Source organism: Corvus moneduloides, chromosome Z, assembly GCF_009650955.1.
Source record: "Corvus moneduloides isolate bCorMon1 chromosome Z, bCorMon1.pri, whole genome shotgun sequence".
NCBI lineage: Eukaryota > Metazoa > Chordata > Aves > Passeriformes > Corvidae > Corvus > Corvus moneduloides.
The window spans coordinates 11,974,125-11,999,294 of NC_045511.1; the positions used below are offsets into that span (position 1 = coordinate 11,974,125).

A 25,170-nucleotide genomic window follows, 5' to 3' on the forward strand; every position below is an offset into this window, starting at 1 on the left:
GCTTCCAGATAGTTGTTTATTAAGTCTTATCAGAGGAACAGAGCCACTAGCATGACCCAGGTGCAGCATAGAAGACAGAAAAGCAGGAGTGAGACTAATTATCAAGATTTACACAGCCTTTTAAAGATATTTTAACCAATAGTTACTAAAAACATACATTATTTTCACTTTCCTACCAATTATTCAGTAACACGACTAGGAACTGCGGAATTCTCCATCCAGTCAATCCAAACTACTTTTACTGCAGAATATGGAGTAGAAGAAGGAGAAGAAGGTTTAGAGAACAACAACAATCCTCCATTTTGATATTTTTTGCTGTTATCTATTTACTACAAAGAGAAGCCCAAAACCTCTAAATTTTTCACCCTGTGGCAATCTTACATAGTAGTCTATCACCTAATTCACACCACTGTATTTTCTAGTTCTTGTCTGTTGGTAATTTTTTCCAAGGTTTGAAGCTAAAACAGTGTTGTTCAGGGGGGTAAGAACCCTTAAAAACAGGCAGAGAAATATTCTTGGCACTCTGGGTTCCTACAATTTGGAAAAAAAAAAACAGTGAACCAAACAAAAAACCCCCAGTACAGCTCTTGTTCCTTTCATATCTGTTGCCAATAAGGCATTTTTACTCCTTTAGTGCCTGTGTGGTTATAGTGTTACTAATTAGTTCTTGGATGTTCCTTTTAATGTGTGTTTCAGAAAAAGATTACATTATTTTGAAGAATAGGTCTGTATTTGTGGGCATGAAAAGGTACTTCCTGAATTCGGGGAAAATCCAGAAGATAGAATATATGCTGAAAGGCTTGTGTGGCTCTATTCTAAATTTTTACCAAGGAGTAGTCAGGGTGCTTTTATGAAGTATTTACAGCATAAGCAGTAGTCCCATTGTTATCATAGCCATAATTTAATTTTGTGTCTGTATTTTTTCCCGGTTTTCCTGAAATACTTACTGCCAATCTGTACTTTGGGGTAAAGGATTATTTTCCAAATCTGGTGGTTTATAACATTGCTTCTCTAAAGCAGTGTCTTCAGTCCTGACTGTGACACCAACACGCACTCCTCAACCTACCTGTGTGGGACAGTGTTCCTGTTCCATGGTTTTGTGCTGCACTCAAGCATTATTAAGTGCCTAAATAATTTAATTCCAAATAAATTGGGAAAATCTAGAATTGAATTGGTGTGATGCTTCTATAGTTCATTGATCCTTTCTTCAGAATTGGGAACTTAATAGCTTTAAAATGCTGTTACTCCTGTTTAGTTAGAAGTCATTAAGCCCCAAATCTCTCTGGTTTCACTGCTAATGATAAAAAATTTTCATCCCCTTTGCTTTTCAAGTGTAAATTACATTGATTTCTCCTTCTGTAAGTTGATCCTTTTTTTTGTGTTAGTGTTGTGATGATCTTACAGCTGTTACAATGAAATTCCAGATATTTTTATAAGGATTTCTTCATTTCCTAGAGATACAGTTAATGCAATGTGTGTATACACACGAGATCATAGAATCGTGAAAAAGACCTCAAAGATCATTGAGTCCAACTGTTCACTGCTAAAGAATGTTTCCAAGTGCCATGTCTGTATGTCGTTTAAATCCCTCCAGGAGTGGTGACTCCCAACAGCTCCTTCAGGCAGTTCTTTTAGTCCAGAAATTTTTCCTAATATCCAATCTAAACTTCCTTGGGGGCAATTTGAGGCCTTCTCCTCTCATTCTGTCACTTGTTACCTGGGAGGAGAGACCACCCCCACCTGGCTACAGCCTCCTGTCAGGGAGTTGTAAAGAGCCCTAAGGTCTTCCCTAAGCCTCCCTTTTTCCAGGGTAAACACCTCCAGTTCCCTCAGCTGCTCCTTGGACTTGTGCCCCAGAACCTTCCCCAGCTCTGTTGATCTTCTCTGGACTCACTTCAGCTCCTCAATGTCCTTCTTGTAGTGAGGGGCCAAGGGTTCCAAAACTGAACACGCGCGCATCGATATATACACATGCATGCTTAAATATATTCATAGATATATAAATTTATAAATTTATATGTCAATATGTATTTATTGCTAGTAACCCAGAATAAAATACATTTCATTTGACAAAACTTAATTAAGCCCTCAGGTTTCCTTTATATTTGGTCCTGTGTTTGGAGTTAGAGATAGTGGATTACTCTGACTTTTTCAAATACAAGTGCAGTTCTGTAATTAAGTTTTCTTAATGCCTGACATATCTACCTTCTCTTGGAACATTCTGTGTTATTTTAAAGCACAAATGTGTGTTTATTTTTTGATGAGGAATTCGTGAGAGGAGGATCTTTGCTGAAGACTTACTGCTGTGATGAAAAACTCAAGCTACATTGTTTACTGTGATTTTTAAAAGTCTTGAGAGTGTGTTTGCAATCACTGTGTTATGCTTCAGAAATGGTTAAGTGAGGTGATTGGAAGTACTGTTGCTGAATTAATGAGACTTTTTCCTGGCAGAATGCGAAAATGTGTTTTTCACAGTAGCAGTAACTATAATAGCTGAAGAAAACTCAGGTCACAAGATTCTTTTTTAAGCTCTTTGTTAGTTTACATAATACAGTCTTTGAAACTTGCCACAGGATAAATTACAGCAGAATAAATTATGAGAATTAGAAGGAAGCTATGGCTTCTGAGGGCATAGAGATTTTAAGTTCCTTTGCTTGTATTAAGTCATGGTATAGAAAACCCTTTATAGCACATAATACAGCAGCATCTCTGGAATTGTGGCTGGATATCCTCACTGTTACCTGCTACTCTTTTGATAAATTTTTAAAACTTACTGCCAAGAAACCAATTCAAGTATAACCCATTTTTTCTACTAACATAATTTTGTATTGTGAGATTGTCCTTGTACTGAATAACAGCCAATTCTATTTTACTTTCTCTAGGTTTGTAAGGAGATTGCTGTATTTTTACAAGCCTAGCAGTAAACTCTATGCTAACCTGGATCTGGACTATGCCAAGGCGAAGCAGCTCACTGTTGTGGGTTGTCAGTTTACTGAATTTCTTCTTGAATCAGAGGAGGTAAGAAGTTTCCAGCTACAAGACTGGAAGTAGAATGAGTGCTCTTGCTGAATGCCACTTGGAAAAACCTTAATTTTTGGTAAAGACGTCTGAGATTTTGGATGTTAAATCTAAAATGATCAGTGTAATTAAGAAATACAATGTGAAATATTGAGGAAGATGACTATGTTTATGTAGAAGTTTTAGTAAATACAGCTTTGTTAAATGCAACTTAGAGTTAGAAGGGATTTTTTTATTATGCTGTGTATAACCTTCCTTTTCTAACTCCTTGCTTCTTTTGTGCTAAAGACTTCTATGCCTCAGGTCAGAGGAAAATGTCATTGAATAATACTTCTCCCTTTTCCTGGAAAGAAAGAATTAGTCCTAAGATGTCTCCATGCTTAGCTTTTTTTATTTCTCTTGAAACTTTTTCTTAATCTGAATTGTTTTCAAGTCTGCATTTCTGGTTTGTATCCATGTTGTATTCGTACATTTTAAGAAATTTAAAGTAATGAGTTCCAGTAAAGAAGAGACACATTTCTATTGGTAACAGACACTATTCCTTTTTATTTTGTTAGGATGGACAAGGTTACCTGGAGGAATTGGTTAAAGATATTGTACTTTGGCTCAACTCTTCATCAGGCATGAAACCTGAACGTAGCCTTCAAAATAATGGGTTACTAAACACCCTTAGCCAGCACTACTTCCTGTTTTTTGGTACTTTATCTTGTCACCCTCATGGAGTGAAAATGCTTGAAAAATGTAATGTGTTTCAGTGGTGAGTGCTTTTATTCAGTTTGAATTGTACTTGCAGTGTAATAGTTATGCAAATTTTAAACTGTGCGTGAGGGCCATCATCTTTTGAAAAGCTGAAAACTTTAAGGTTGTTTTGGTGTAGTTACAGGTAAAGATTCCCATTTTTTTCTAAGAAAAGGTCTTTTAGTCTGTCATTACTAAGCAGACAGAGGTGATTCCATAAGCATTAACAGCTTACTTTTTCCTATCCACACCTGTGTGACAGAGGTGAGTATCAGGAAGGATTATAGTGTACTGAAAGATACAGAATGGGGAAATAGAAAAACAAAACTCAAAACACACAAACTATGGAAAAATGGCAGATACCATACTGTTTGTGAAATGTTGATGTATATTGCACTTAAAATTTCAGTCCAGTGTATTTGAGTAAAGTTCTGAAGCTCAAAATTTTGTTCAGCTTCATGGGAATAAATTCGCTGGTGACTAGTACTAGTTTATTGACATACAGTAAACTTAAAGCAAAAATGCAAGTCTTTTGATGTACTCATTTTTCGCTTGTTGATTTTGTTGATTTTTAGAAAGCAAGCTTTTTACTAGCTTCAGAAAACTTGATGTACAGTAAAATCTAGGCAGTTAATAGGATTAACTTTATGGCAGTGTTTAACAAAAAAGAATTGTTCACAAAGCTTCATGAGCATTAGTTTTTATACTTATAATCACTATATGCTGACAAAATTTTTACAGAGCTGTTATAAAAGGTGTTAGTTTGGGGTTTTCCCCTTGCAGTTCAGTGCATTATTTCATCCCTATTATCCTATCCTATGTACAGTTATAACAATTTAAAATTACTCAAATTCATATGAGAACATACTTTGTATTCTGCATTTATAGTAATAAAAGTATAATTCAAAGTAATTAAGTTTAAATTAGTGATGGTTCAAGTGGGTTCAAATACTAATTTTATTTTCTTCTTCCTCCCCTTCCATGCCTCCAGTCTTCTTAATCTTTGTTCTTTGAAGAACCAAGATCACTTGTTAAAATTGACTGTTTCTAGTCTGGATTATAGCAGAGATGGATTGGCAAGAGTCATCCTTTCTAAAATCCTGACAGCAGCCACTGATGTAAGTTCAGTTCAACTTATGTTCCTTTGTTATTGCCCTCTATACGTTTGTTTTATTATTCAAGGTGCATGACTTTATTTTTAAGTTGTTATGTATGAAAAGAGTTCTTATTTTTTATTCAGAGAAATGAAATTCCTGCAAGTGTAGCTTTTGAATTTGTTGTGAACTTCATACCTTGTATTGTATTTGTGCTCAAGAAATTAAGTCCTTCAAATAGAGCTTCTCTGACATATGATGGGAGCTAAAGTCTTGATATGTATAAACTAAGTGTAATGTGCAGGTCAGTGGCAACTTAAATCAATTGTGAAGGCATTGTTATCAGAAACAGAAATCTGTATTTCTAGCAGCACTAAGCATGTTAACCTCCTGGTAGTAGATAACTGTTTTGATAATAATTGAGGTTACTCAGTGTGTTGGAACTAAGTAGATGCTCTAGCTGCTGGAATGGGGGGTTGGTTCAGAAATAGGCATTGGGATTTGTTCTTCTGAATCAAAGAAGGTGAGTAAGGATAAAATACAGAGTTATGTGGACTTGGGAGAGGAAACTCCTTACTTTAAAGGTAATGTTAGTAGACAAGCAAGCACTGATGTCAGGGAGACAGATGACAATTAAGTTGAAATATAACTAGGAAAGAATGTTCATTACTTCAAATGAAGTTGTTTCTGTTGTCTGAACAGACAGAATGTGTTCTTGAGTAGATACAAGAGAGAAAAATGTAGACACTAGCTTTAAATGTCTGACTGTATTTTGAAAGAGGACATAAATTGAGGATATTTCTCTGAGACTGTCGAAGATACAATTTTTCTTATGGATAAAGAGTGGAGTCTGAAAGTAATGAAGATAGTTGAGGTTGAAAGAATGACTCATTGAAAGAAGATGAAGCTCCCTACTGACTATAATTTTTTTAGTTGGCTTCTAAATTCTCTTCAAAAGATACAATAATGTAATAATAAGAGATATGGGATTGGACACTTATGGTGACCAATTTAGTTGTGATCTTAGATTCAATTTTCCCATTTGCTAAGATAGAAATAGCTCTCTAATAAACTGTAATCTTAATAGATAAGGTGTGTATCAGAGTTGCTTGCTGCAAAATACAGTAATTGAAAGGTATTTTTAGAAGTTATGTATCATTAACTGTATTAGTTATTTTTCTTCCATTCAAGAAAACATTTTCCTTACTTTGCAGAGCTGCAGGTTGTATGCAACAAAACACTTACGAGTGTTGCTGAGAGCTAATGTAGAGTTCTTCAGCAACTGGGGGATTGAGTTACTGGTGACCCAGTTACATGATAAAAATAAAACTATTTCTTCTGAGGCACTTGATATTCTAGATGAGGCGTGTGAAGACAAGGTGAGCATCCCTTCTCTTTTTAACCTCTTTCTGGTATGCTGCTCTTAAGCTCTTCCCCACTCCTTTCCCTAGCAGCAAAGTACAAATACACAAGAAGCTACTCATGGTTTCCTTTCTTGATCGTCATGAAACTACTGGAGTGTTACAGACAAGGAAACATAGACTTCTGGATTATGCCTGTATTTAAATATGAATTGCAACTAATTCAGCTATTTTGTTCATTATACTTTTTGTGAAGTAGTTTATATTTAATGACAGAAGGTACCTAAAATTGATAATATTAGGATTAAGTTGGCATTTGATAATTCTTATTGTGAAAAACGTGCTGGTTCATTGCAAGTAGAGTGTTGTAGTTATTGCAGTTTTCAGAATTATGTAGTGCTCAAATACTGTTTATGTGTTCTTAATTATTTTAGGCTAATCTTCATGCCCTTATCCAAATGAAACCAGCTCTTTCTCATCTTGGAGACAAGGGTTTGCTTCTACTCCTAAGGTAAATGTTGAATATGCTGTTGGACTTCACACTGTGGAAACAAATAAGTGTTCTTTTTATTCAAATTCTGTGAATTGTTTAAATTACAATGTTAACTGTCTGGTGGTTTTTTACAGATTTCTGTCCATCCCAAAGGGGTTTTCATATCTAAATGAAAGAGGTTATGTAACAAAACAGATGGAAAAGTGGCAAAAGGTAATGATAAGAAGAAAATGTTTGCTTGATACTAGGAGGAACGGTGTGAATATGTGGGTTTAGAACAGAGATTCTTAAAAATAATTGCATATTAATGTATGTGTAAAGCTAATGCAAATACATTTATTGCATCAGTGACATAATGTTGTTGCTGGGAAAGGTCGACGGGGACTTACAGTTCCATAGCTTCTCAGTACATGTGTGCTTTTGATTTACCAAGACTTTTATATAGTTTTGATATTTCAGCAAATATTTCAGGAGTGTAGTGACTTTCTAAAATAGGTTGTTGTGGAAGGTCATTATCTAGAGAAGTGAGCAAAAGAATGCTGCTTTTCAAGATATCTGTTATCTCTGGTTGTTGGTAATTAAATGTAGAGCTCATGAGGACAGAATTGGCTTATGCTGTTAGGAAGTAAAGAGGAACACAGGACCATTAAGAAGAATTCATTATTGTCATAACTTGAATAAAACTCTTCTTACGTTATTTTGGTTTTGTAATTGATTATAAGAGATTGGTCTCATTTCTCAGTAGTAGTTTAAGTATCACTTCTCAAGGAGTACTGAAATGCATGATGGTCTATTGAAATTATTTGAGTTCATCAGAAAGAAGTATTTCTTTCTTCCTTTTTTGGACAAATTCCCTGAAAAAATTATGAAGTCAATTGCTGACTTTGCAGACTCATTATATGTGTGAAGCACATTCATTTTCATAAACCCCACCTTCAGATCATAAAAAAATTCAGTCTTTCTTAAGGAACTTTCTTCAATTTTTTCTTCCTTATAAAGTATCATGCTACAACACCATAAACCACTAAATTTACTGTGTCAACCCTCGTCTGTCGTCTTACAGGAATATAACTTAAAATATGTTGAATTGATTGAAGAACAACTCAATGAAGCACTTACAACGTACCGCAAACCTGTTGATGGGGATAACTATGTTCGTCGGAGCAACCAAAGGTAAATTTGGGAAAATCAGTTTTGAGGCACAAGCTGGTGGGACTGATCAGGAGAGCTGTGAACAGGATGTATGAGGGAAAGGGGTACCAACAGGATTTCAGTTTATTCTGCTCCTGGAGCATTACAGTACATCAGCACAGTATGAGAAACAAACTGGATGAACTGGATGCATTGCTTAGCTCTGAGAGCTTTAATATAATTTATTTCAGAGCTTTTATATAGTTAGTTTTAGAGCTTTAATAGAATTCATTTTATTAAGACTTGATGGATTGAGTCCCATGATCAGAGTGTTGGAATGGAGGGCAACAGGCTTTTCAGGAGGGATGGGCAGATGAATGTGTCACTCTGTGTAAGGAAGAGGTTTGATTATACAGCCCTTACAGTTAGTAGTGATGTGGTTGAGAACCTCTGGGTGAGGATTAAAGGAATGAAGAACAAAGGAGGTGATGTAGTGAGTGTCTGCTACTGATTGCTCAGCCAGGATGTTAGTTCTGGTGAGTCATTCTATATACAATTAGGAGAAATTTCTGGATTAGTAGCCCTTGTTCTTATGGGCTACCTGTAGAAGATTTCAACTTCCAGGCATCAACTGCAAATGTCATCATGCAGTGACAAGCAATTTTGGAAGTTCTCTATAGGAGAAAGTCTGTAGGCGATACCTTCTTTTCACAGGGACTCAGTGAGCCAACTAGGAAAGATGTCCTCCTCGACTTGCTGTTTGTGAATATAGGGCTTGTGGGAGATGTGATGGAAGGGAGTTCTCCAGGCCACAATGATCATGACATGGTTAAGGTTAAAATTTTCAATATAATGAGAAAAAGCACAGCAAAGTTGCTGCTGAGGGCTTCAGGAGAAGTAACTCGGGGAGCTGCTTTAGCAGAGTACATTTTTGAGGGCCTAGGTGTCCAGAAGTGCTGGTCCATCTTTTAGAAGCACAGGAGTAGGCAATCCCATGGTGTTGTAAGTCAGGCAAGTGGGGCAGAAGACTACCTTGGCTGAACAGGGAACTCCTCATGGAGCTCAAGAGGAAAAGGAAATTATATGATCTCTTGAAGGTCACCCTTCACAGGAAGACTATAAAACTGTGATTCACATAAGCAGGGGGAGGGCACAAAAGGCAAAGCTCATTCAAGACTGAAACTGGGCATTGTTCTGTCATACAACAAGAAAGAGGAGGTATGAAGAAAACATTGGATTGATACTTGATGAAGATGGTCACCTGACTTACAGGGATGAAGAAAAAACAGAGATTAATTAAAATTCAGTGGGTTTTTTGCCTCAGTCTTCAGCAATATTGATAGACCTTGGGCTGCTTGGTTCTCTGATCCAGAGGTCCACAAATGTGGAAACTGTGACTTTCCATTTGTGGACACTAATATTGTAAGGGACTGTCTGTATCAGCTGAATGTTCACAAGGTTGTGGGGCCTGGTTCCCACTAGGCTGAGGGACTAGTCTCACCAGTGCTAGCCCATCAGTACTGAGGGAGCTAGCAGATGTTGGGTCAGGACTCATCTCTACCAAAAGTCTTGCGAGTCTAGGGAAGTCCCTGCTGCCTGGAAGCTAGCCAGTTTATTCCAGTTCATAAGAAGTATGTAAGACCCAGAAAAGTAACCACAGTTCCTGGAAATATTATGGAGAAGACTATACTGGCAATTGTTGAAAGGCATTTAAAGAATAATGCAGTTGTCAGACACAGTTAGCATGGGTTCACAAAGGGAAGGTTTTATTTATCTAAGTTATTATCCTTCTGTGATAAGGTCACCCATCTAGTGGGTGAAGGAAAGGCAGTGGATGTAGTTTTCCTGGCAAAATTTTGGTACTGTCCTTCACAGTGTCCATGTGGACAAGTTGGCTAGCTGTGGGATGAGTGTGGTGGGTGAAGAACTGGCTGAGGGACAGAGCCCAAAGGGTTGCAGTGAATGGCGCTACATCTGCATGGTGCTTGGTCTCATCAGTGGTGTTCCTCAGGGCTCCATTCCAGGGCCAGGTCTGTATCAACAGTCTGGATGCTGGAGGTGAATGCATCAGTAGCAATTTGCTGGTGGTCCAGACTGGGAGGTGCTGTGGATTCTTTTGAGGGACAAGAGGCCTTGCAGAGGCGGATTGGAGCACTGAGCAATCATAAATTGGGTGAAATTTGACAAGTCCAAGTGCTGGATTCTGTACCTGGGATGGGGTAACGCCAGGCACAGGGATAAAGTGGGAGTGGAGTGGCTGGACAGCTGCAGAGGGGGATGTGGGGCTGGCTGGTGCTGGGCTCGGTGTGGGTCAGCAGTGCCCGGGCAGCCCTGAGGGCAAACCCCCTCCCAGAGCACCGAGCACGGCACAGCCGGCACAGAGAGGGGATGGTCCCGCTGGGCTCAGCCCTGGGGCAGCCTCAGCGTGGGCCCTGCTGGGCTCTGCAGGTGGAGAAGGATGGGAAGGTCCTTCAGCGCATCCTGAGGAGGGAAACAAAGCTGGAACCTCCTGTGAGGAGCAGCTGAGGACTTTGGGCTTGTCCAGTTTGGCAAAAAGGAGGCTGAGGGGTGACCTCACTGCTCTCTGCAGCTTCATGAGGAGGGGAAGGGCACAGGGAGGTGCTGAGCTCTCCTTCCTGGTACCCAGGGACAGGATGTGTGGGAATGGCTCAGAGCTGAAGCAGAGGAGGTTCAGACTGGGTACTAGGAAGAATTACCATAAGCATTGTGGGTGGTCACACAGAGGAACAGGCATCCTGGAGAGGTGGTCCATGCCCCAAGTCTCTCAGTATTCAAGTGGCATTTGGGCAGTGTCATTAATAACAGGATTTAACTTTTAGTCAGCCCTGAAGCGGCCTGGCAGTTGGATTAGATGATTGTTGTAGGTCCCTTCCAATTGAAACAGTTCTATTCCTTTCTAAATTCCTCAAAAGAATTCTATTTGTTTGAATAAAATCAAGAGTAAGTCATTGTATTACATTGCAGTGCAATTTATTTTAGAATAAAATATTAGAAATGTTGGGAAACCTACATATGTTTCTATTTCTGCCAGATTACAACGACCACATGTCTACCTGCCAGTTCACCTTTATGGCCAACTGGTGCACCATAAAACAGGCTGCCATTTACTGGAGTCTCAGGTGAGGATAATAACTGTTTATAACTTGAAATATTTTAAAGATCACTGTAAACCTTTTGAAAAAAGGTTTTAAGAAAAAAATGGTGTTTAACAGGCATTGCAGAGGTTGATGATGAGTCTTAAGTTGTGAAGACAGTCTTCCCCATCTAATCTCATGTAAAATTCCTTCCTGAAATATCAGCAAAATAGCTTGCAACATTTTTCTTAAAATGACTAGCAAAATCTTAGCATGGAAAGCAATTCATAAATAGAAAAAAAAAGTCAGTCTCTGTGGATTGTATATTGACAGTTATACATGTGGTAAAACTATGCCTATCCTTTTAAGCATACAAAAATGTGGAAATGAGGGAATAAAATCTTCCTAATATTTTGAAAATCTAAGAAAACAAATTCTAAGCCATAATTGCTTAAATTAACTTCCAGTGTGGATTTGTAAATGATTTAATGAATTGACAATGCTCTTTGAAAAGTTCAAGAGAAAACATATATATTGCAGTGTGCTAGTTTGATTAATCTATCATCTTTATAAAATCTGAAATAACTTCATGGAATCAGTGATTTCATTAAAATTTTCTTCTTGCATTATCACCGCTGTTAATTTGTGGTTATTATTCCAGAATTACCACTGTTCTTCCTAGGGTGCATGATGTAAATTAGTGCTTTAACTTTTACTGTAAATGCAAGAGAACCTGTATGACTGAAGTCTCCATTTTCAACTTAATCTTTTCTTCTTCTGTTTTTCTCCTTCAGAGTATTGTTACAGATCTAAGTTACACTGTTCGTTCCCCAATGCTGGATAAGTGGGAAGGAATTAAGCAGCTGAAAGCAGCCCTTTGGGCCTTGGTTAGTAATAGATTTACAAAGTTTTGCAGTTGTTTAGTTGTGTTATAACTGTTCATTCTTAAATAACTAAGCAAAATTCTGTAAAAATAAGAAATTAGGGGGTTTATCAAAAAATGTGTGAGTTTTTCAAGTTGGCATTCTGTTCCCTAACTATACTTTCAGTTGAAAATGGTTCACTGTACCTGTTTTATTCTGAGGTTTTTAATAATCATTTTGTCTTTTTTTTTCTTTTTAACAAAGAACAATAACCCATTGCCATAGGAATATTAGTATGGAACTGGTAGTTAGAAGTTAAAAGTTGCCATGGTCTGAGTTTAATGCATTTACTTTAGTAGCCTCTAGTATTTCTGCAAGGAAGTTGGCTGCCAGTGTTGATCCATGTGGTTATGGCACCCTGGTACTTGGTACTGGCAAAAACCTAGTGTTGGTGTGTATCCAAGCTACACTCCTAAATGTGCTTTGTCACTCAGCTGCTTCTTTCTTGTCTTCCCCAAAGTTAATTTTGAACATTTGTCCAAGGTGATTATTATTGGAAGATACTGTAGGTATGTAAAAAGGTGCCTGTGTAAGAGGAATGTAAAATAAATAAACGAAGATCACGCTGCTGGCTAATAGTAGAACTGGTAAGGTGAGGAATACATAGTACTACTAATTTGAGCAGCTTTAGGTATTATACACAGTGTGCTGAGTGCTTTTTTGTATTAGCACAACTAGGTAATGTCAGAAGGGGTGCTCAGATCTTTTAATTGCTTTGAGAAGATGTAGCTTCAAACTCTGCTACCAACAAACAAAATTATCAAAACTTTACATTGATAGTGCTGCAGATCACATTAAGATCAAAATTTACTTGACAAATTTCATTCCAGGGCAATATCGGGTCGTCGAATTGGGGTCTTAACTTGCTTCAAGAGGAGAATGTAATTCCTGATATAATGGCACTTGCTCAACATTGTGAGGTTCTGTCTGTTAGAGGGTATGTGTATCTGATTTATACATAAAATTTTCAAATGGTAGTTGCCATCAGTTTTCAAATAGAAACCTGATTTACATGAATACAGATTTGTACTTTATTGGAAACCAGTTATTAAAGTCACTGATGATTGAGTATCAGTTGTATGCAACCGTAAAATTGTGTAGGAAGTCTGAAAGAATGTGCAGTAAACAAATGAAATCGATGAAAAAATATACTACTTTTCTCCTTTTCTATAAAACAGTATACTTGCTACTTATATCTCTGTGAAAATTTATTATTACATCAATTTTTAAAATATATTTTTGAAATATTTAAAAGCATAAGTAGATGGTATTTTGTCTAATACTGCTACTACGTTAATATTTGGCCTTTTTTTCAAAAGGTACTTTTCTGTTTTATGTAATCGGGCTCTTGTGATAATTAGTTTTTATTTTTGAATAGTATATTTTTCTCAGACACTTTAGCGTATTTCTTAAGCTTACATTGATTTACAAATAAAAATTAACAATATACTATTTGTCGGTTTTGTGAAGTTTCTGCTGAATTGCTTTGAAACTGTTTCCTTTCAAAAGTGAAATGACTTTAGTTAAATTAGGTGCTATTATTGTTGCTTTTTTTTCTATATATATGTTAAATACAGAACCTGTGTCTACGTGCTTGGTCTAATAGCCAAAACTAAACAAGGATGTGACATTTTGAAGCATCACAACTGGGATGCAGTGAGACACAGTCGTAGACAGCCTTGGCCAGTGGTCCCTGATGACATGGAGCAGCTCTGCAATGAACTTTCTTCTATACCCAGCACTCTTAGCTTGAACTCTGAGTCTACCAGTTCTAGGCACAACAGTGAAAGCGAATCTGCTCCATCAAGTAAGTAACCAGAACACCAAAACAAGCAAACAAGGAAAAAATGAACAAGCAAACAAGAATAACCTGTGAAGAGCACAACCCACCACAAACAGCATTTTTTGGTGTTCTTACCAGCGTTTTGGCAGGATGAGGTTCAGACCAGTGGTGTAAAGGTGTTCTTGCAATAAAAGAGTACAAGCAATAGGACAGTTATGTACATTCAGAGAGATGCAGAAAAGTGAGAGGGAGTAAAACAGTGTCTTAGCTTCACATTTGGTGTAGAAGAAAAGTTGTCACATGATGGTAAGTTACTAATTTTTGTGTTGGATCATGGCAGTTTGCTGTAACATGCTGCAGAAACCTCCATACTTGAGTATAAAGATACACTTGCTTGTCCTCAAAGGAATATTCTAGAAAATGAGTATTTATGGTCTCAGGGTGTACAGAAACACCCAAAATTTCTCTGTATTTAAATTATTGTGTATTGCAAGTACCTAATGCATTTTATTTTTGCTATGGTTACTTGGAATTTAAATCGAGAAATATACTGCATTTAGATATCATTAAAGGAGTGCTTTGGTTGTAATCCTAGTAGCTGGATGTTTGCGCTGAAATAAGGCCGTGTGGCTTTTTTTTTTTTTTTTTTTTTGAAGGCTTTTTTTTTTCAGCTCAGTTACTCCTCAAGATAGTTAATGTGCAACAAGTTCTGCAGGAAAAAAAAGAGGAATTAAAGTTGCAGTAAATTGCATAGACCACCCACTTGGGCTTCTGTAGAATGGCTTCCTATTTTGCAGCATAGTTTGTAGACTTTGAAGAAATGCCTATTTTGTGTGACAAAGTCTTGTATAATTTCAGGTATGTTCATCATGGAGGATGACCGTTTCGGTAGTACTTCCACCAGTACTTTCTTCCTAGATATTACTGAAGATGCAGAACAAATATTTTATGACAGACCTGGACCTTCAAAGGACAAAGACCGTAGTCCCTTTCCTTTTTTTTCTTCTAGTAGACTTGTGAAAAATCGCATTCTAAACTCTCTTACTCTACCTAATAAAAAGCACAGAAGTAGCAGTGATCCAAAAGGAGGAAAGCTGACATCATCTGACAGTAAATCAGGCCTGAGGCGAAATCGTACAGTAACAGAACCTAGTGGTAGCATAGACTTTCCTGCTGGAGAAGAATTGAACCCTGTTTTCAGGGTTCCAAAAATTCAGACTTTACGATTAGAAACTTCTTTTGTTGGAAGTAAGCATGTGGAAGATACTGATTGTACCCAGAGTATTGGAGAAAATGATCTGAAGCTGCCAAAAGGTCTTGGAAATGAAATTCATCGAGAAAACACAAGCAAAGAAAGGCTAATAGGAGATGGTACTACCCAAACACATTTCAAGAGTCGTAGCTTAAGTTTTAATACAGATACCACAACAAGTGGCATAAGTTCAATGAGCTCTAGCCCTTCAAGGGAGACTGTAGGTGTGGACACTACAAATGTAGATACTGACTCCGGAAGTTTGAGTACTGTGGTAAGCACAAAAACAGTTAAACCAAGTCACTGTTCAACACCACAGTCTAACCACCTGCCTCTCTCAAAATCCAACTCTGTATCCCTGGTTCCACCAGGGTCTTCTCATACCCTTCCCAGAAGAGCCCAGTCTCTTAAAGCTCCTTCTCTTGCTACAATAAAAAGTCTTGCTGACTATAACTTCAGCTACACAAGTTCTCGAGATGCATTTGGCTATGCTACACTAAAGCGCCTACAGCAGCAGAGGATGCATCCCTCACTGTCTCACTCAGAAGCCCTGGCATCTCCAGCAAAGGATGTGCTGTTTACTGACACTATCACTATGAAGTCTGGCAGCCTGGATTCTCGACTAACCCCAAGCCGGTAAGAAATTACTATATGCTCATTTCTTACTTCAGTGCTTTAAGAACAACTTAAGAACAGTATCTTCCTGTTGTTTTTTTCTATTTGCACCTAAAAGGGACAGTTGTTGCAAGGTGATGCATAACTTCACTGAAGGCGGTACTGGTATTAAGTGAATAATAGAAGCACAATTCTCAACTCTGTAAGTGTTGTCAGGGAAGCCCAGCTTTCATAGCTGTTCTCAATCCTTTATAATGGTATTGGTGACAAAGGAAAATGCCTCCTTTTATCACATTTGCTTCCTGTTTTAACTTCTGTAATACAAAAAATGCAGTTGCACTGCTGACATTATTAAAGCTGCTAACATTATTAAAGTTGCAAACACACCAAATTGCCTGTGAAGTCAGAGTTATATTTCAGAAGAGAATTTTCTCAATGTCACTTGGGGAGGTTTTAGGACAGAGACTCTTGCCAATATGCTATATTTGTGTTCACTGGCATTGAGGCCAGTGATGAGATACTGGTGCCACTGATAGGAATGTCAGTTTGGCTTCTTAGCTACAACAGATCAAAGATTTTACTCATAGCATTTATTTTTAGATGGCCATGTCACCTCTTTATTTTTGAGCAATATTAGATGTTCTGAAGACTAATTAGATAGTTACATAAGATGTCTAGCTCTTGACATTGACACTGTTCCCAGCTGCAACAGTCACTGCTGAATAGCATTCCCTTAAGAGCTCTTGTATTAAATTTTTCCTTCACATCATCTTTTAGCTAGTGCACTGGATTTTCACATTAGTGTTGAAATGGAAAAGACACTTTTTATCTCTGTTCTTACCTTATCATCTCTCAAACGAGAGAAGGAGGAGACACTACCAGTGTATGAGTCATCTGCTTACTGCAGAGAACAGCAAATGCTCAGTCCTTGAGCTGCCCTCCTCAAACCCAGTTGAGTGTGTATGTCCTGATTAAAAGCAACATCCATTTGTTGCTATATTCACATCATTCTGGAAAGATGCCATGAAAAATACCTTTGTTCAAGTAAGTTAGAACTAGACTGAGTATGTTGGTTAGATAAGGGTGATTTAGTAGTTATCTTGCACTGTCCTGGAAATTGGAAGTGCCATTCCTTGCTCTGTCACTGGCGTCCTGTGCTAGTGCAGGAACAAGTAGGTGTCATTTCAGTGGTAGTACAGGTTCTGTAATGGCTGTAAGTGATGTTTTACCATTCTTTGCAGTCATGCCTTTGATGTGCAGAGCAGCCTTGCTGCAGTGGACTTTGATCCTGCATGCAATGTCATACAGACTATTCCTGGTGCTTAGCTGTTCGTGTTCTCTTGTGTCAGTGGTTAGAGTAAAGGATTTGTGCTGACATGCTTAACACTGAAATGTCTGGAGTGCTTGTATCTCTGAGAAGGTTAAATAATTGCAGACATGTATACTCAGAGATACTCAGATTGTGTTAGTTGCTAATACAATTTTTGAAAAGACTGCAGTGAAACTAGTACATGTGTTTTTCTTGCTGGTTATGCTGTGTCTCCACTGAAAAAATTATGGTACTTATAATTTCAGATTGTGTTTACTCATAAATTCAGAGTATGTTTACTGTTCCAACTAAAACTGTCCTTAGATTTTTTTTTAAATAATAAATTAGAAAAAATTCTGTCCTTTTTATCTGCCAAATCAATTTTTCTGTCAGTCTTCAGAAAACTTTCATTTACGGTTTTTTGACAGATTCATGTGTTAGTAGCAACTAACTGCCATTTTTTTACTTCTGCAGTGTTTTTAGTTGTTCTTTTCATTCAGAGGTTAAAAAGCCTTTTTCTTTGCATAAATTTTGTGAAGCTGTATTTCCCACCTTCGTCTCTAAAGACCAGCCATAAATGTTAACGTGCATGTTTTGGGCCCTGGCTCTCACCCCATCACCTGCAGACATTCTTTCATGAAAACTTGATGGTGTTTATCACTACTAATGCTTTATCTGTTAGCTTTTCTAGGAAAAGCAGGGACAAAACATTTAGGATTAATACTTCTATCTTTAATTTATGTTGAGAGTAATTGTAGAATGCTTTATTATTAAATATTTCATGCAGTTGGTAACTTTTTGATTCTCACACAATTATTTAGGTTGGAAAAGACCTTTGAGTCCAGCTATTAACACAACACTCCCACGTCCTCCACTAAACCATGTCCTTAAGTGCTCCATCTACACATCTTTTAAATGTCTTTAGGGATCGTGACTCAACTGCTTCCCTGGGCAGACTGTTCCAATGCTTGACAACCCTGTCAGTGAAGAAATTTTTCTTAATATGCAATCTAAACCTCCTCTAGCACAACCTGAGGTCTTTTCCCTCTTTTTTTGAAGTATGGCTTGACTTCTGTTGTGAGTCCACTGCTACTGTCACTACCATTGGTCAGAATTAACAAGAAAACTGTTGATATCCTCTAAGTTGTATTTTGTGCATTTCCATTGCATAATAATTTCTTGAACCTTACATGGTCAAACTTCGATATTTTAATTTTATCTCAACATAAATCCCTTCTGTAGGTATAAGAGGACTCTTTATTGCCCATCTAAAATAAAAAATTGATAGAGAACTACTTTCAAGGCAAAAATTCAAAAAATCAAATGTTCACTTTACTTTCCAGTGTATCATGCTTTGCAGTAAAAATTCACTGTTCCTGAGGTGTGTCTTTTTATTAGGAAACTTTAATCCACTGCATATAGACCATCTACATAGATTGATTAGCAGAAAACATTTTTAGGTTTTTATGTTTGATGAGAAGTAAAATGATAGCTGAATGTGAAATTTCCATCGTCAGGGTTCTGGTCAGCACTGAGGACATGTTCTCCAGCCTGCTCTCTCTTGTCTCATTTTCCCATCCTATTTCTTTATTTGTTCTTCAAGCTATTTGTCACAGTCAGCTCTGCTCACTGTGCAGGTTTAAGTTTGTTCTTTGTGTATTCATGTTGAACAAATACTTCCTCCATGCTTGGGTGACCTAATGGGTAGCACCTTTGGAATATGGGAGAAAAAATGTTCCTTGTGCGTATCACTGGTAGGCTCAAGGTGTGCCTTTTCAGGGATGTGCCTGCTCAGCTCAGAGTTTGTGACTATCTGGGAAATACACATTCAGTGCATAGGTACATTTCAGAATGAGGTAGTTAGGAGTTTAGAAACCCAAATCTTTACCGGCTGTGTCTGAGCTGTAAATATTCAAAGCTGGAAGGTTGAAGAACATTCATGTGTTTGCAGGATGGGCAGGAGTTCCTGTACCAAGAATTACAAAGAAATTTTTAGTCCAGGAACTGCCAAACCATGCAAGACAGTATGAGGCAGAAAAAGCGATGAGCCTATAGCTGTAATTCGTCCTAACAAACTCTGATATCTTCAGTGGGAAGATGAGGATGGTCTTTGTGTTAGCAGTCCTTCTTACTTTTAATGCGCCAGAACGAGAGTTACTGAAATTTTAATGTATTTGTTTCAATGTTACAGGTTCATGAAAGCTTTAAGTTATGCTTCATTAGATAAAGAAGATTTATTAAGTCCTATTAACCAAAACACACTTCAGCGTTCCTCCTCTGTTCGCTCCATGGTTTCTAACGCTACCTATGGTAGCTCTGATGATTACATTGGTCTTGCTCTCCCAGTGGATATCAACGAAATATTTCAGGTACGTATGTATTAACTGATTTGGTTCATTTGCATTTTCATACTGAAAGGCAGTCAATTGTTGCCTTTTCATCAGAATAGATTAAATCTAGAAAAATGAGGAAAAATGGATGTGGTACTTTAAAGAAACGCATTTTGAAGAGCAAGGGTTTCTCTTTCAACTGTTCTTCTAACCTGTTTACGCAGGTTCACTAGGCTGGGTTGTGTTAAAGGCAAATAATGGCAAAGACTGTGTTAGAAGAGTGTTAAACAGTGGTGACATAAATTTGCTGTCATAAGATTTTAGTTGACATCTGGCTTTTATACTAAAATTAGCATAGTCTGTGGACATTCATTTAAGAATGAATAATTATTAAATTATTAGTTAATAATTAAATTAATTAATAATTCCACTTTAGCCAACAATTGGTATGTTCATCAGTCACCTATAAATTATATGCATAATCACACAGTTAACTCCCTGCTACCATGATCTCTATTAAATAATAGATTATTTTATATAGGTCATTATAGTATAAAATTATATTGTCTTTACTTAGCTTTGAAGGTACATGTATTTAAGTTAGAAATTATTTTAATTTCAGTGTCTCAGCAATTCCCTTCCTCTTTCTGCTTGGTAGAAACACATTCCCATTTAACAAACTGATGCATCATAGGGCTTAATATTCTGTTACTTAATTATCAAAACCAGGACGTGGTCTATGTCAAAGGTAGAAGTGGGCTTCCTTATCTTTATTTTACTTAGTCTTTGCCTTTCAAATCTAAATAACTTTCTTACTAATCTCAAAAAATTGCTAAACCTAGAGCAAAAGCATGTTATACCGTGTTTCTGCTTCTGTTTTTCCTTTGTGAAGTGACTTCTTTTTCCTTCACAGTCTTTGTGCCATATTTGTTATCTCATTTCTTCTCTCTTAGGTCTTTTTGTGGTTGAGACATGTCTCAACTCAACATCCTACAGGCAGCATTTTAGATTGTTTTTGTGCTTTTTTTGGTTTTGGTTGTTTTTGTACTTCATTCCCAAGATCTCCAGTGGTGTAGAGGGATCATGGACAGATTATGGCTGGCCACTGTGGGTCACTTGTTTCCTTACAGCCTGTCACCACCATTTTAACATTTGCTAAATCTTCATAAGCCTTTGTTAATACATGTTCATTCACTAATATTTGTCTCATTGGGCTTTTCTTTAGTGCTCAGGAATTCGTTCTTAATTTCCTCCTCTAATGGCATATTTTTCCTGAAGTAAAAGAAAGACAACATTTCATTTCCTCATAAAATCTATTTTTATTTGTGTTTGATTATCACCTGTGTTAATTTTAATTGTCACTTGGGTGTTTCAGGTAAAGGAAACTCCATATTTTCAGAAGAAAACTACACCTCCATTTGATGAGCATGGATCTAGGGTCTTTACATCTGATGGAGGAGGTAGTGGTTTTATTCCTCTCCTGTAGCTTTCTGTTGTTTATTGGTATATTGGGTGGGTTGTTGATTTATTTGTTAATTTTTCTTGACAGAAAACAAAATTTTTAGCTGTTAAGTTTTGAGAATTGTGCTCTGGAATCAGGATAGCAGGCCATTAATTCCCTGTTTTACTTAGTTTGAGCTAATGTGTTGCTTCAAAGTTTGGTCCTGCTCTTAAAAATGAAGGAGGCCTGCATATCTCTGATAATGTGAGCTAAAGCTGCTCAAAGACTAGTAGTCATACTGTATTAAAGGATGTAACAAAATTTAAGCTTAGAAAAATAAAAATTCCACATACTGAACTATTTTCCTTTGATTACACGGTAATTTATAGGAACTTTCAATGGTGTTAGATGTGTATTTCAGAAAGTAAGTTTTGTCTTTCTGTTATTTGTTCATGACAATTGATCAATGAAGGTGATGGGACAAGAGAATTTCAAGTTCTGTAATGCCTGGCTTGCTCTGGAATGCACCTCCGTTTTACTCCAGAGAAGTCAGAAATCTGTAGGGTCTTAGTATGTGTCTTTTCAGCTGAAAAAAAGAAGCCTTGACACTGTTTATTTAATAGTTTATTAGGATAGCTGTTGTCCTACCTTTTTTTTTCCCTGTCATATTAATATTATACACAAAGTTGATTTTGCTGGAGGTATGTTTCTGTAGTTTGCTAAGTTTCAGTGTAAAGTAACTGTTGTTCAAAATTGTATTTGTTTGTTTTTTCCACCCAGGGAAGAGCATGTCACTAAAGTGTCTTCTGCTTGTTTCTGCATTGCTGAGTCTAGTTTCTTCCTGTCACGGCCACTAAGTTACAGTTTTTTAAGTTGTGTTTATTTTTGCATTGGTGCATGTGTAATTCCAACATCTGGTATATTGTTGTATTAATCTCGTTTGACACTATGAAAATTGGTAATGTATTGGTGTTATGTGGGTATTAGTAATGTTCATATCACGTCAGGATTTACCACTTACCTTCTTACAGTGTGTGTGCTTAGAGGTTGAATTCTGTCCTTTGCAATGTTTTGTTATGTATAATAATTTGGGACTAAAACGTTATGTCTCTTTCTCAAATGCTAACAATCTTGGGAGCTTAACCATTCAAAAAAAAACTTCATAGGTCTTCACATGCACTCCATCCCCAGCCTTAAAAGGCTTGAAAGTGGAAATTAATTGAAAGAGTTAGTGTTGGTAGCTTGGTTTTGTAGGGTTTTTTTGATAACTAAATCTTATCTACAGGTCTTCCATCAGGTGCGAGTGATGTTGTCAAAAGCCCTTTTCAGATGCTCCGCCAGCAGATCAGCCTCACAGAAATAATGAATACAAGCCGTTCAGATGCCTCTCAGTTCTTAGAAGGTACAGAGGACACAGGGCTCCAGGAGCACACAGATGAGAACTGTCTTTACTGTGTCTGCATTCAGATTCTGGGTTATCAGCCTAACACCAAAGCGAGCCCTTCATATAATCGTGCAGGTTAGTGTTCCTTCTGCAGAAGTGTGATAAAACCGAGTGAACATACTGGCTTTTGTTCATCTTTAAATAATCTGGAAAGGTTTTTGTTTAACTGACTATTGACCTTAAAATTATTTCTCTAATAAGCTAATTGTGCAACCAGTGGTATTGCTCTGGTCATTTCCAGTCTTCCACTTTTTAGTGTTAGTAGGAGTAAGTGCCTGCATGTTTTTTTCAAATATTTCTAAGAGCATATCAAAAGACAAAATTTGAAACCTTATTTAGTACTTAAAATGCATGTTCTGAAAACTGACGTTTTGCTGTTCAACTAATGAAAAGTCTGACATCAAATCAAGTCTATGCCATAAATACAACAAAGGAAGTCTGTGGCGTCTGTTGAAGTTGAGCTGTAATTTCTGGGATTTAGTCATCTTCCCTCATATTTTGAGATTCAGATGAGATTCAGAGTTATTTTTTCTAACCTCCTCTGCACAGCTTGCAGTTACATGCCTTTTGTCAATGCCCGTGATGAAAAGATAATCCAGTAGTGGCTGCTTATTAGGAGTCTTCACTGTTTTACAACAGTGTTAGACATTTGTTAGTAGCAGTGTTGGCAAGGGGGTGATGCACAAATTTGAAGAATGGCTCAGAGAGCTGAGCTGGAGTTCAGTAGCGAGAAAGTATGGCAAATAAAATCCCAGCTGTAGTTACAGGTGCAGCAGCTCTTGCCAGAACCCTTTCTGCAAACACCTGTGACAGCTGTGTGAACAAGAAGAAGTCTGCACATGCAAGAGCATCTGTATTGTGTTACATAAAATGGAGCACAGATATTTCAGTAACAGCACTCTGTGTGACGGCTTCTTAGGCTTCCATCAGTGTTTGGAAGACTCCACTCATGTATTTTAAGATTAAAATGAAAAATCAATTTTGGAAGAGTTTTGGTATGATTTGTCCAAAGTCCACCACCTAGTTCCAAACTGGTTTTATCTGTAGTATTTAGTGCATCAGTATCTTTCATGTATTCCATTGTTGGAAAATAACAAAAGCATGTGAATTGGGGAAAAGTATGAATAACAAAGGTGCAACATCTTGTTCATGTCAGATTTTTCAGACCTTCCATATACTGACTGGTGTGGGCAAACCATTCACAATCACTTAGATGTGCATTCCTCCAAATTTTCTGGAATTTCAGGCTGTAGTGATGCAGTATCCCATGGTTCAGCCAGCAGCACTAAGAGTACAGAGCTTGTATTAGGTAAGTTTGAAAGCCTTATGATTATTAGAGACTATCACTAATAAAGTATATTTTAGGCATTGTGAAAAAATTAGATTTCACTTATGTACACTGCAACGAATTAATGTTCTTTGTTAGACAAAAAACAAACAAGTCTTAATAAAAACATTATCCATCTCCAGGTGGGAGAACAAAGTTCTAAGCTCTTCTCCCTTTGCTCCCCTCTGCAGGTTATTCAATACCTGACATTACAAGTAAATTGATTGCCTTTTTTTTTCTACTCTGATGTTAGTTTAAAAAAGATTTCCAAGATTTACTGAATTACTTTAAAGAGACTTTTTTTATACTTGTGTATTACATTTTGAATTATGATGGTTTCTTAAGAAGTAACTGGTTTTTAAATTCTCCACTATCTCATAGAATCTCATCCAGTTTGCAACATGGTTTAGCGGTAGCAATACCACTGTAACTTTATCTTGCGGGTTTTTCTTTGAAATGGTAGAAATACTTTTGAAAAGGTAAACTGTTCAAATTCCTGAAAATAGTTGTGTTTTAAGTTTTGATTTCAATAGAAATATTTTTGATAGCTCAGAATACGGGTTAATATGTGTGTTCCTGTGTGTATGGAATGCATAAACAGATTTACGCAGCATGAGATCAGCACAGTCAAAGACAATTCTGTGTAAATCCACACTGATTTGTTTTTCCAGGAGTAAAGTCAATCCCAGATGACACACCAGTGTGCAGGATACTTCTGCGGAAAGAGGTCTTACGTTTAGTTATCAATTTGAGCAGTTCAGTAGGAACTAAGGGCCATGAAACTGGACTTCTGACGTAAGTTCATACAGATGCTTTAGCAACATTTAGTCATAAGTATTCTCTTAAGGCCTCAGGGACAGTGAATAATCTGACTTCTCAAAACTTGTCAGGTAGATATGATTGAACATAATGTAGAAGCTCAAGAAATAATATTAACATTTTTGCTCTGTTTAGTATTTTACTCTTAACCAGACTTTAAAATCAGTAATTCAGCAGTAGTGATTACATACCTAGTATAACGTGTATCTTTAAAAAAGAAACTAATATTTTTTTACTTATTCTGAATAATAGATAAGTACAATAACAAGCTGAAAGTAACTTCTTGAGAAATACAGCTCTACTTTAAGCAAGAGTACAACTACTGAAATTAATTTATTTTAAAAAATGTTAAAATATAGAAATATAAATCCAGGGACTAAGTGTGGTAACCTGTAGATTTCTGGGCTAATGCCATTGGAAACTGACAACAGCTAAAAGAAAATGTAGAAATGCATGGTTTAGTTTCAAAAAGATTGCAGGTTTAAAAGATTAGTTTAGTCATTATTCATATTTTTATGACTGCTGTACATGTGGATGTCAATTATGTTACACACTGTTCTCTTTCTAAGTCTGTTATTTTAAGACTAGGCAGTGATAGTAATTCTGGGCAACTTGCAAGTTGTATATTCTGTTCATCTCATTAGTGTAGATTTCTTCCAGTTTTGTAATGCTGTCTGTTTTGATTTTCTAGCTTTGTCATTTCTAGGATTTATAATGCCTATAACTGAAGAATTAATGATGACAATCTAATTCAAAAGCTGGAGGGTTTTTTAATACAATAGAAATATTTTCAAGACTTACACAATTTTGTCTGTTTCTTTGTTCAGAATTAAGGAGAAGTATCCCCAAGCATTTGATGACATATGCCTTTACTCTGAGGTGTCCTACTTGCTAGCACATTGTACGTTTCGACTTCCATCCCGAAGGTTCATTCAGGAGCTATTTCAAGATGTTCAGTTCTTGCAGGTAAGTGGAGGGTGGACGTGCACTGAATGTA

The 25,170-nt window shown here is 36.9% G+C and overlaps 1 protein-coding gene across 2 annotated transcripts in view; it reads left to right on the forward strand.

Annotated features, from left to right (window-relative positions):
- RICTOR (RPTOR independent companion of MTOR complex 2) overlaps positions 1 to 25,170 on the forward strand; it is a 76,590-nt gene that overhangs the window by 46,518 nt on the left and 4,902 nt on the right. Inside the window, exons 20-37 of one of the 2 annotated variants that reach the window (XM_032096645.1) lie at positions 2,883 to 3,018; positions 3,576 to 3,775; positions 4,748 to 4,874; positions 6,065 to 6,229; positions 6,646 to 6,722; positions 6,839 to 6,917; positions 7,768 to 7,877; positions 10,888 to 10,975; positions 11,725 to 11,817; positions 12,684 to 12,790; positions 13,431 to 13,660; positions 14,495 to 15,524; positions 19,004 to 19,181; positions 20,518 to 20,602; positions 21,869 to 22,102; positions 23,184 to 23,336; positions 24,026 to 24,149; positions 25,001 to 25,139. In XM_032096645.1, the coding sequence (XP_031952536.1) occupies positions 2,883 to 3,018; positions 3,576 to 3,775; positions 4,748 to 4,874; positions 6,065 to 6,229; positions 6,646 to 6,722; positions 6,839 to 6,917; positions 7,768 to 7,877; positions 10,888 to 10,975; positions 11,725 to 11,817; positions 12,684 to 12,790; positions 13,431 to 13,660; positions 14,495 to 15,524; positions 19,004 to 19,181; positions 20,518 to 20,602; positions 21,869 to 22,102; positions 23,184 to 23,336; positions 24,026 to 24,149; positions 25,001 to 25,139 (3,355 nt within the window). Of the gene's footprint in view, positions 1 to 2,882; positions 3,019 to 3,575; positions 3,776 to 4,747; positions 4,875 to 6,064; positions 6,230 to 6,645; positions 6,723 to 6,838; positions 6,918 to 7,767; positions 7,878 to 10,887; positions 10,976 to 11,724; positions 11,818 to 12,683; positions 12,791 to 13,430; positions 13,661 to 14,494; positions 15,525 to 19,003; positions 19,182 to 20,517; positions 20,603 to 21,363; positions 22,103 to 23,183; positions 23,337 to 24,025; positions 24,150 to 25,000; positions 25,140 to 25,170 lie in introns of those variants that run through there. The other variant, XM_032096646.1, reaches the window with a different exon arrangement.